The sequence below is a fragment of the Protopterus annectens genome, chromosome 9.part0 (genome assembly GCF_019279795.1).
Source record: "Protopterus annectens isolate FY-2018-M chromosome 9.part0, PAN1.0, whole genome shotgun sequence".
NCBI lineage: Eukaryota > Metazoa > Chordata > Ceratodontiformes > Protopteridae > Protopterus > Protopterus annectens.
In genome coordinates this window covers 381,131,983-381,145,151 of record NC_056743.1, presented here as the reverse complement: position 1 = coordinate 381,145,151, position 13,169 = coordinate 381,131,983, and the positions used below count along the sequence as shown (strand labels likewise).

The window sequence follows — 13,169 nt, the reverse complement described above, 5'->3', positions numbered from 1 at the left end:
CTTCTGGGATTGGTCTTCATGTATACACAGCATGTGAGATGAATGGTCTTCTGGGACTGGTCTTCATGTATAGAAAGCATGTGAGGTGAATGCTCCTCTGGGATTAGTCCACATGTATACACAGCATGTGTGTTAACTACTGAGGTATTTGATGGTTCTAAGTTGTAACTGCTGTTCAGAACTCCTATATGTTTCGAGAGCTAGCTAATGTTCTAACTTACAAACTGCTTGTTTTTTTTATCTTGTTTTGTCAAGGTAGAGCTTTAATTGTTGACTATCTGACAGGCATCCTGCTGTTTTGCAGAGTTCATTCATGTTCTGATTACATTTGTAAACATTCCTATGGTATGCTACTGTACTTAGAAGACTTACAGGCTGGACTTTATAATTGCTTTTATAGAAGGCTAAGTGAATGCAGTTCATGTTACTGTTAGTTCATACTGAATAACATAGCTCTAGAATTATTGTCCTAAAACAACCATACTTTGCTTTGTGCATTATATCCTGTGTGTATTCACTGAAGTATACAGCTGTTATCACTGAACTTAGAGGCTGTATGTTACTGCTCCTAGTCTGTGGTTTTACAGAGCTGATACTGTATGCACTATAATCAATTTTAATTATAATGTATGCAATATAATTAATTTTACTCTCCAGCTCTATTCCTTGCATGCTCTCCACTTCACATTATTGTAACCTTTGCACTAATTCTGCCTTATTTACCTTTATTTTTCAGTTTGCACTGGTTTCTTTCCTGAGTGACCCCCCCAACCCGGGATTCACTGCATAAAGCAATTTCTACCTTCTCCACTGAAGCTGGCTATCTTAACTAAGTAAAACCTCTGGAAGGCAAGAACCTGACTCCCTCCAGCTTTTCTATTGTAATAGGTGAACTACAATTTAGTTTTTGCAAACTGTTGAGGCTTAATGGTGTATGCACAACAACAGTGAAGGGATCTAGCCAATTGCCACTAGATTGAGCTATACTACTTTGAATCAGCCTTACACTCACACAGTATTCCAGTCCCAAGCATTTACTTTTTAATTTGGTAAAGTAATTTCGCTCCCTCCTTATTGACTACATTTGCTAGTTTACACCTAGGATCCAATTAAAATTAGCCTGAAAATTGGTGTAAAATTAAAAAAGAATAAAACAAATTAAAGTACAGCCAGCAACACTGCTTACATACAATCACACAAACCAAACCAAAAGCCCAAGGTAACTCTCAGAGTCAGTGTTAGCCCCGCTCCCCTCCCTGCCCCCAAATTCCACCCGCCTCACTAGTGCTAAATTTAAACCAGACTTTGCCACTCCCTTGTCACTCCCCTCCTGCTAAGTACCAATCAGCACCTCACACATCATTGAGCAACCCTGCCCCCTTAACCCATTTCCTTCTCTCTCATTCTTCCACATCCTGTTAGCACAGTCAGCCATCAAATTTGGCTCGCCCCCTATCAAAATGCAAACAAGCAAAAAAATACTAATTACCCAAATGCCTATACTGTTTCTATTTTACCATCTCACTGCCTATGAACAAACACTTGACCACGGTATTCACTACCCAAATGGTCAGACACCCACAGCTTCACACATAACACCAAACACTTTACCTTCCCCTGCACACCGAATATACCACCCTCTAAAAAATACCACCCCTGTACAGCCGCAAAACATAATCCTAAAGACAAAGACTATATAAAGCTTATAAACAAACTCCTAAAGCTCAGAATATCCTGTCACTGTAACCTTATAACACATGGAGACATTCATCCCAACCCTGGCCCACCCACACCCAATAACCTCCACTCCCCTACCACAAGCCCCACAGTCAGGCTACCCATGAATACTCCCACTTGTTCCCTCCTAGCATTTTACCTAAATATTAGAAATATTAACAATAAGATTCCCAACCTACACACCCTCCTAGCAACCCACTCCCCAGACATTATGTGTCTTACGGAAACCTGGCTAAAATCCAGTACTACTGACAATGAGATACTACCTCCAGAATACAATACTCACCGGTTTGACCATGCTACAAGGAAAGGAGGTGGGATAGCAGTCCTTTACAAAAATACTCTAACCGTTAATAGAGACACCATTCAACCTCCCCAATTCAATAATGCGGAACTCCTCATAACCACGCTACAGATTAACCAAAACAAACACTTGAACATTATCTGTACATTCCACCAGGCAACAACCTAAATACCCTAGAAGATCTCCTTTACTGGTTATCCACTACCTATCCCCAAGAAACCATAGTTCTTGGTGATTTTAACACCGACTGGCACCCCTGCTCCTCCGACTCCCACTCATATAAACTTATCTGGGTTTAAACAGACCATAACCTCTCCCACTAGGATAAACAAACCAACCAACAAGGAAAGTATTCTAGACTGGATCCTAGTTAATAACCAACCCTAACTGTACACAGCTGGTACTCTCCCTGATGACCTCAGCGACCATTGTCTAACCTATATCATAAAACATAAGGCAGGAAACCCTCACCAGCCCAAACATAAAACATTTAGAAACAGGAAAAACTTTGATGCTGCTATATTCCAAAATTAATTAAAAGCAGCTGACTGGTCAAAACTAAAAAAAAATCTAACATTAGAGGAGGCCATTGATCACTTTAACACTAAATTCCTAAGTATCCTTGATTCCCATGCTCCAGCACGTACAATAAAAACTAGATCAAATACAGCACCATGGCTCACAGAAGATACCAAAGCAAAAATCAAAACTAGAAACAGAGCCTGGGCCAGCTGGAGAACAAAGCCCCACTTGACCATCTAAAATATCGTCAACTCAGGAATGATATAAAAACATCTATTTTACTGGATAAAAAAAGCTTCTACCAAAATCTCTGGGCAGGCTTAAATCAACTACTTTGTCCAGGTCACTCCACCACCCCAACCCCGGCTAACTATACCCATAGTTTCCCAGAGACAATAGCTAGCGCCTTTAATAACTTTTTCACTGAAACAATCCAATCCCTAGCAAATCAACTAACCCCCTCTAACTTAGACCACATGCCTAATCTACCTAATAATCACCCGGAATTTGGCTTCCAACCAATATCCACTAGTTTTATCAAAACACTTCTAAAAAATCTAAAACCTACCACCCTCGCTGCTGACCTCCTCCCTGCAGAGTACCTGCAAATAGCTGCAGATGCCATTGCATATCCCATATCTATCCTCATCAACCGAACCTTATCCCAAAATGCTATCCCCTCCCTCTGGACAATATCTCACGCCATCCCACTCCATAAAGGTGGTAGCTCCTCAGACATATCCAACTATAGACACATTGCCATTCTTTCCCTGCAAGCCAAAATAATGGAGAAATGTGTACACAAGCAACTAATGCAATACCTTTCACAGAATAACTTACTATCTGACTCCCAGCATGGTTTCAGGCCATACCACGGCACCACCTCAGCCCTCCTTTCCTTTACTACTGCCATAAACCAAAACAGGAATGACAATAGGCTAACCTCTGCCCTCTTTCTTGACTTATCAAAAGCCTTTGACATGGTCAACCATGAACTTCTCATTCTTTCACTAAAATCTATTTCCCTCAACAAGCCTGCTATCCAGTGGTTCCAGTCCTACCTGACTGGTAGACAGAAGGCAGTACTATGGCAGGGCAAACTCTCCAGCCAGTTACCTCTCACAGTTGGTGTCCCTCAAGGGTCCATACTAGGCCCACTACTCTTCTCTATTTTTATCAACAACCTCCACACCGCTATCCCTAAAGCCACCTGCATCCAATACGCAGATGATTCCATTCTCATTTGCTCAGCCACCTCCCCATCCAACTTGCAAATTTTAACCCAAAATACATTTAACACTATCGAGAACTGGCTCACCAATCAATGCATAGTTCTGAACCCCAATAAAACTAAACTTCTACTCTTCTCTCCCACTAGTAGAGCCACCACACTTTCATTATCTGTCACATCAAACAATGGTACCACTATTTGCCCAGATAATCACACCAAACTTCTAGGGGTTATCATAGACAATAATCTCAAATTTGACCTACAGGTCAACAAAAACCACACAGACCATCAATTAGAAGCTTGGATCACTGTATAGAAACAAGACATTTTTAACCCCACTGGCTAGGACTGCAATTGCCCGATCACACCTACTCTCTACTCTCTTATATGCTTCGCCTGTACTCTCAAACCTCAACAAATCTGAACTAGGTAAGCTGTCCCATAGCTACAATCATATTGCCAGATTCGCCACTGGCTCCACCTATAGAACCCACCACTGCCAGAACCTTAAACAACTAGAGTGGCTAGAACTGCCCAGCTTAATTCAATTCAATCAACTCTTAATAGCACACAAAATTTTGTACCACCCTGAGGATACCCCCTCACTTAAAAATATTATTAATCCATATAGCAATCTAAGATCCCTACGGTCAGCCGATAAACTACTGGTCCAAACCCACAAAGCTAATAACTCTGCTGGTGAATCCCTGTTTGCCAACTTCATTGGCATAACCTGGAATTCGTTGCCAAACTATATAACCCTACAATCCTCCAAAAGTCTCTTAAAAAAAACCTCAAACAGTATCTCAAAGTGAATTGGCTATGCCCATGTACCAACACTGATTAAGTTATAAACTAAAAGCATATTCTGCAATTATCATAACTTTAACTACATCACCAAGCTCTGCTTCCACTCTGTCTCTTACTTTTAATTGTCTGTCCATGACAATTGTGAGTCCCTACTAGGGAACACTACTAACCCATTGTATATAATCACTTTGTTTTTATAATTGTTTGCTAACTTCTGTGTAATCTATGTAAGTTTGCCTTTGTGGAGCTTTTCTCTCCGGGCCTCCGCTGAAAATGGACATGCATCCAGTCGGACTATCCCGGTAAACAAATGTAAAATAAATAAATAAATAAATGTGAGGTGATTGCTGCTCTGGGCCTGGTTGTCATGTATACGTAACATGCAAAGTGAATGCTCCTCTTGACTTGGTCCTCATGTATACACAAGCATACAAGGTGAGTGTTCCCCTGGGCTTGGTCCTTATGTATACGCAGCATGTGAGGTGAATGCTCTTCTGGGATTGGTCTTCATGTATACTCAGCATGTGAGGTGAATGGCCTTCTGGGACTGGTCTTCATGTATAGACAACATGTGAGGTGAATGCACCTCTGGGATTGGTCTTCATCTATACACAGCATGTGAGGTGAATGTTCCTCTGGGATTAGTCCTCATGTACACACACAGCATGTGAGGTGAATGCTCCTCTAGGATTAGTCCACATGTATGCACAGCATGTGAGGGGGAATGCTCATCTAGGCTTGGTCTTCATGTATACACAGCATGTGAAGTGAATGCTCCTCTGGGCTTGGTCCTCATGTATACACAGCATGTGAGGTGAATGCTCCTCTGGAACTGGTCTTCATATATACACAGCATGTGAGGTGAATGTAGTTTAAAGTTGTTGAGGTACAGTTGTGATCTTAAATGAAAGGGTTACACCATGTCAGCCAAACTTCTCAACTCTCCCTATTTTGGAGGAACATTCCTATTTTCAGGCCTGATTTAGCATACCCATATTTTTAGGCTTAATGTACCCCTTTACACAATTTTCAGAATCCCCCTCACAGATGTGATTTTGGAAGCTGTCCAGAACACAGAAATCCACACTACATAACAAATATATTAGTGGCAACAATAATTTAAAGTAAGAGAATACACATCTTACTTTTCTGAAGCAGATGCAAATAAGCTTGCATAGTAGGATTTGTGATAACAGTCCATTAAAGTCTACATATTTTTACGCTGTCTCACAATGTGCTTATATTTTTTAAATCATTTTTATCACTTAGTCTTTTTTAAACATGTTTCTAAGCAGTATCCCAATTTCTTACAAAAGCGAGAAGAACAATAAATTATTTGGTAGTGAAAAGTTATACTATCTTAGTGCCCAGCTTTTTTCAAGGGGTTTGCTCCTATTTTCAATGTCTGCAGGTTGAGAGGTACGAGTCAACTCATTTAGTTATGTGCACAGATTCTTTTTTTCAACAGTCTAGACATGGAAACCCAGGATACTTTGAAAGAAATTAAAGAAATTGGCTTCTACGTGAAATCTCCCAAATCTCTCACTTATGGACAACTGATGAGCATCTGCAAATTAATCTGACTGCTCTCCTGAAGAAAAAAAAATGACAAAAATGCACAGTACTCTCTGCGATTGACAAACGTGGGATTGACTGTCAAAGAGTGCCTTATGAGGTAGTACTACTCTTTTCAATTTCCAGACTGGTTTCAGTAGGTAATCTCCAGGTCCATGCAATGCAACTAGATGTATGTCGCTGCAAAAACAAGTGCACACATGACCATCTCCTGATCCATTGTTCAACCTAACCACTTCACTGTGTTGCTGGTCAGAAACTAATGAAACTAGGAGTACCAAACTGCAGCCCAAAGAATTACTATATAAACATCTTGCTGCCAGACAATAATAGTTCAGATTTATCAAGGGTGACAAGAAGTCTATAAATCTGCTTGCTGCCTGGCAGCCATACTAGCAAGTTGTTGAAACTGCTATACAGTGTAGTATGGAGGGTGTGTGAATTGCATAAAATAATGAAGCTGTCAGCACAATAAAAAATGTTTGTATGTGCCTCCATATCCTGCTCATGTAAAGAAGCCCAGGACAGAATGTTAGGGGGAGGGACACTGAGTCCCACTACACCTGGGTTGTACTTATTGTTTTCCCAGTGTTGTGTTTCAACATTGTAGCCCAGGTAGCCTGCAAACATATATCTTCTATAACTACTGAAAGGAGTGAGAGATGCCATGCCAGAGGCCTTTGTTAGGTTCAGGAAAACATCCCCGACATATTACATACCTCTCAACTGTCCAGACTTTTGCAGAATGTCTACATTTTTGCCTCAGATTTTTGGTCCAGTACTCATAAAATTTGTTGCTTCTGTCAAATCATTGAGAGCTACAATCACTAAATGATGACAAGCACTTAATTTTCACACTTCATATCCTTCAGCAAATCTGTGCTAATGGAAAACCAGTTATTCTAGCAATGTTTTAAGTTTGTAAGAGCAATACACAAAATCTGTCCTTCATTGTGGATCTCTGCCCCCCGTTATGCTTGCCTTTGTCCTTGCACTAAGAGGTTAACTATGTATATCTGACTTTGCCTGTGTAAAAAAACTGTGTTTTGTGTCTAGGCAGAAAACTTCATTGGAATTCCTGCACTTTTAACATGTTCAGAGGTCCTTACAGAATTTATTTCTCCAGTAAGTGCCTGTCTGTAGACTGATGCTAGCTGGAAGGAACATGGGATATGCAGCCTCCTAAAAGGGAATGCCTCTACGTTGCTACCTGTGGACAGTGGCACTCGGAGGATACTTCAGTAAAGATGATTAATGTCATCTTCCTCAGAATAAATAGCATATTCAGAACACAGTCTTGTAGACCTAAACACTATGAGGATTGTTCCTGAAGCTGCAGCTCTAGTTTGGCACACACAGTGATGTTGGAGCAGTACATAACATTAAGCAATAAGCACAGCTAGACATCAAGTGATAAAACTAGTTGTTTCTAATCTTGTCTTTTATTCATGACTCCTCTACTCTTGCATGAAGACCACTGATGGGGTGGCTATCATATTATTTACATAAAACCAGGAGTAGCACAGTAACAGAATTTTCTGACAGGTGATAGCTTAATGACAACTTAAGTCTATCAACTTCATACTCAGTTCTGCAACTCTAAATTGTCTTACATGCACAGCTCATGCTTTTTATGGTCCCCTTTGCAGCTGTCCTTTTCTTCTGCACCACTTCAGTCGTGCATCTGTTGCATAGCTCAGAAATCTGAACACAGTCAGATAACGTTGTGCATGAAAGTGCATGATTATCACCTCCTCTCTTGTTTTAGGATGAAGCATTCCACTCTACAATGTATATGACACAAACACTGGTCTGTCTGGAGATCTAGGAGATATAGCATGTGTTTTATCTATTGTCCCCTGCTCCGCCATCATCCTGGAACATAATAAAACAATTTGTAACAGTAAACTAAGAAATATAACGATAGACATATTACCAACCTGCTGCCAGTGTCCACCTTCAGTTCAGTCCTACGTGATGCAACCCCAGGCCTTGGAGGGCTCTGAAAGTTTGAATGCAGAAAACTAGGAGAAACAGGGGAATATGATCTCCTCTGAGGAGGCGTAGGAGATGTTGAGGTATAAGAGATAGGCTGAAAGACAACAGGAGATGCAGATGCCTGCCGATTAGGTGAAGGACTGAGGGATGTGCGACTTGAATAATTATATTCACCATAGTTGTCGCTCTCTCTTCTTCCTGTATTCAGTGTATTCTGTAAGCAAAGGAAACAAATGTGAATGAGTGATGCCCCCTTCTCCACCTATCATTAATAAGCAGTGTGCCTGCACACCACTTTTATTAGATAGAAATGTTCTCCCTTGGGGGGGAAGAAAGTCAGAACATTTTGCTGCAATACATGACTCTTGAAATGTTAATAATCCTAGCTTTCTCTGTACAGGTGACTTTGTTTATGGTATGTCTGAGACACTTACAGTACCCCAAGGGAGGACATTACATAAGGTACCAGAAGTAACATGTCTGTTAGCAGACTGCAGATGTAGACTATATGACAATTGTTCCAACCTGCTGCTGGGAAGTGAGGATGGAATAAAAAGTATAAAACTTCCAAAACAAAGTGGAATCACTATTCTGGTCTTTACAGGCAGTTCTTTGTCAATTTTCCTTCTCTCTTTGTAGAATGGCATATCCACACATCTGTTTTATTACAATGATGTACATTACATTATGTATGACATCTGAGCATTAAAACTTGTCTGGGAATTCAAGAAATAAGAAACCAATTGGGCCTACCCAAGACATACTTGTTGATCTTAAGACAGATTAAAGAACTGTGTTTAAGTTACCTTCAAGACATAAACATAAATAAAGATGACTTAATCAAATGCAACTCACTTTGGCAAGCCCTTCTACAACACAGTAAATTTATAACATGCACATACAAACTGATCAAAGACCTGAAATTTCAAGAACGCATACTCTTATCTAATTATTGGAAAGAAAAAATACCATTGATAGAAAACAATAAAATAATATAAGCAATCAATCTAACAATAAAATCCATATCTCTTCAAAAGCTAGAATTTACCCAACTCATGATATATAATAATGCTTATTACACACGCCTTAGACTGCATAAATTTAACCCTAGAAACTTCCAATTTTGCCCACACTGTAAAGATGAAACTGCTGACCTTTTACATATGTTCTGGAGCTGTAAATGTGTATTCAAACTTTGGAACTCCCTGAAAGTACAGCTACAAAAGATGGGATATCAATCATCAACGCTCACGTGGGAATTTACGATATTACATATTCCCCCAATTAACCTATCTAAAAACCAAACAATCATTCTCATTAATATCATCTTATTAATTAAACTTTACATAGCTACCAACTGGCTGACCCCATCTAAAATATCATGGAATAGCTTTAGGAACTTAGCAACAAAACATATATTAGCTCATAAATACATAATAAACAAACAAAACAAAAATCCCAATATTTTGAAACACTGGGAACAAATTTTCAATATTATACTTGCATAAAACATTGACTTTGGAAGACATTTACAACATATACAATAAAAATCATAACATCACATAGTAATATACTAACTTGATGGTACTAACCCTGGAGAAAACAACTCATCTTTTTCCATACTATTAAATTATGAAAGCATTCATGTAAATAGTGTAAAAATGTTTTAATTGATTGTTTTTGTACCAGTTGTATATCACCTGTGTTTATCCTTATGAAATGATGTATATTAAAAATAAACAATAAAGAAATATTATTGAAAAAAAAAAAAACTTGTGTGGGAATTGATTATGTGGACAGAGTTAACCCCAATGGAAAGCTGGATTGCTAGGGGCATAAGGCCCAGACTCTCATTCTGTGGGGTCCTACTGCAACATGAAATTACTTCCTTCTCATTATCTTTGGTTTTCACAACATTTCATGCTCATTAAGTATGTTTTAACTCCTGTACATCCTCACCTTGTATCCTAAAACTGCATCCTTCAAAATGTTCATCTCAGTTTCTAACAACAGCTTCAACATATCATTCAGCTCAATATTCATATGCCTGCATTATAAATAATAAAAGAAACAAAAATAGCAGTAAGTTTATCCTGCTGCTGTATACTGCCCTATGCAAAACACTGAATGAACAAAGCGTTTAAACTATCTCAGAAAATGCTTCACTGTATCTCAAGTGCATTCATCACATTGTACTTTTTTGCTGACAAATTCATGGTTATGTACCAAGATGTACTGATTACTGGCAGATATTTGAATGTTAGTACGTTATGTATTTTATATATTGGTTATAGAGCTTTCTTTCCTCCTGAGCCTCTACTGAAAATGTGCCACAACTCAGCTGGACAACCAATCAAAACATGTATAAATAAATTTGTTTCCAGAAAGCTATGAATAATTTTATTTATTATTTATTTACATTTGTTTGCCAGGAAATTCCGACTGGACACAAGTCCTTTTTCTGCAGTGGCCAAGGGAGAAAAGCTCAACAGAATGACATGATAAATGGTGTACAATATGAATCAAATGTATGTACACAGTAGTGGTGATGATGACATGAAAAATATAGGAGCACATTTGGTAAAATTAAGTAGTAAGCACTAATTACAAACATAGAAAATAAGAAGTACAACACAGTACTACAACTTTCTAACAGCTACAGGTTAACAACAATAATAGAGTAATGATTACTAAATCCTGGAAGGATGAACTAGCAGTAAATAATACTAAGTTCAGTTTTATAGTGATAGACGAAATACTCTATCCAAAGCAGGGAAAAGAGAGAAGGATAAAAGGGGGGGGGGGTATTAGCGGGGTTTGGACAAGGACAAAGCCAGTGAATATTTAGGTGTGATTTAAGTGCAGTCTTGAAAAGACTGCAGGAAGGAAGGGTAGTTATGGTAGTGGGAAGGTTGTTCCAGAGCTTGGATAATAAGGTTTAAGCAGGAACTTCAGAATTTAGGTCTGCTTCTTTTACTTGAGCAACAGTTATATTTACAGGACAGCACTAGAGCACAAATAAGAACACAACTGGACAGAAAGAATGTTTCTTTTTTTCTTCCCAGCCCAAAACCAAGTAAAATAACAAAACAAACCTCTTCTGACTTTATCCAGAGGCTTAGCCAGAAATTTAAGGTGTTCATCATTCCCATTGCTGCAGTGGGCCTATATTAAATCAACAAAAATCCATTACATCGAATACCAAAACAGCGACATGTATTACTCGAACCGTGAAAATACCAAATGCACTAAACCGCGGAATTTAAAATATCGAACATTCATAGTTGGCCAACCCCACCACCCGCTACATACTACCTACCCAAACAAAATAAATAAACCACATACATACACTAAACAAACTCTACTCCTAACCATAAAGCAGAACTTCTAACCCTACACTAAACCCCACATACACAACTATCTATGCACTGTCCTTAACCCCTCCCTAACCCTAAGGTCCGTAACTACCGCACACTTCCCCTACACAGATATACCCAATAAAATAAATAATACACATAAATACATTTAACACAACCCTACTTCTAACACTACACTAAATCTTACACACATTACCTATCTATACACTTATCTTAACCTGCACCCTAACCCTAAGGTCCATAACTATCGCACACTTACCTTACGGAGCTATACTGCAGACGGGCCAACCAAAACACTTCGACATTTCGAATTTCGCGGTTTTGCATGTTCGATGATTATGTATTTTGCGCAATACGTGTCAATGATTTCATACTCGCGTAAACAGAGTTTCGACAATCTAATGGGAACCCACTGCAGTAGCCCTAAGGCTATATGGGTTGTTTCCTGCTTAGGGAACAACCAGCCAGCTACATAAAGCACCGTCTCCCCCAGCCCAGTCCTGCACACTGACTGCCGATTGGCTAATCCCAAACAGGAAGAGCAGCAGTCAGAGTGAAGCTTTCTTCAATACATTCTTGCCATCTGGAGAAGAAACATCTTTCAGGCTTCACAGGAGCAGCCATATGTTAAGAGCTTCATTTCTAGCAGAGAACTCCCTGTTGAGGAACCCATCAACACAGAAACTGTCCATTTAAGAAAAAATATGATTTAATCTATTTTTGACTAAAAGCTGTATTTCCCTTTTAAAAAACAATATTTTCTTACAGTATCGGAAGAACACTGTTAAGTACTGCCTTTTTAGCTAAGACTGTTTGCTAATGTACTGGGGTATAATTTTGTGAAAAATTATGTACCGATTGTGTAATCTTTGAATTTTGTGGGACAAGAAAGTTTACGCAGGGACAGGTGGGATTTTTTATGCCAGTACAATGCTTATCTCACTTCGTGGCAACCTACCTGCCATTTTGATTCTGTCCATGTGAATGTGTGTGTTTGGGCAAATACTGTGTCTAGGGGCACTGCTATTGCTAAACTTTTAAGAAGATATGCTTGACTATGTAACCAAATGATTGCCTATGAGGTGAAGTCTGAAATATTGGATTCAGATTTTAGATAAGGAGGTACTGTTTGATCCTTCTGCTACCCATGTTTTCAAACAGTATGATCAAAGAGGGAAATTAGTTCAGGGAATTTCTAAGATTTTTCATATACCCCAATACAGAACTTACAGGCCTACCTCTTACACACAAAAAAATATTTTTTTTTTCTGGCAAAAAAAAAAAAAAAAAAAAAAAAAAAAATAGAAGGCCAGAACAACAAAAACAACAAACAAGAGTCTTTTCAGAAAAAGGGGTAGCCTAACAGCACAAGATGACTATGGCAGCATTCCTTACCCTCTTCCATCCCCCTGCCAATATCTTTAAAAATCTGTCCCAAAAACTGGCTTTTAATATTTCCCTTTGGCAAAAGATTATTTTGGACTCCTGGGTGTTAAAAGTGGTGCCAAAAGGTTACAGATGGCAATGGATATAAAAACTTCCTTTCAGAAGAGTATGTCACGACCATCCAAACAAAATCAAATTTATTCCTCAAGTTCTTCAATCATTACACAAT

General features: G+C 38.9%; 1 protein-coding gene across 4 annotated transcripts in view; it reads right to left on the bottom strand.

Moving 5' to 3' along the window:
* Nucleotides 1–13,169, bottom strand: part of PDLIM2 (PDZ and LIM domain 2) — a 3,176,635-nt gene that overhangs the window by 1,858,580 nt on the left and 1,304,886 nt on the right. For 3 of the 4 annotated variants that reach the window (XM_044082921.1, XM_044082925.1, XM_044082922.1), the window contains one exon: nt 8,120–8,391. In XM_044082921.1, the coding sequence (XP_043938856.1) occupies nt 8,120–8,391 (272 nt within the window). Of the gene's footprint in view, nt 1–8,119; nt 8,392–10,136; nt 10,225–13,169 lie in introns of those variants that run through there. The other variant, XM_044082926.1, reaches the window with a different exon arrangement.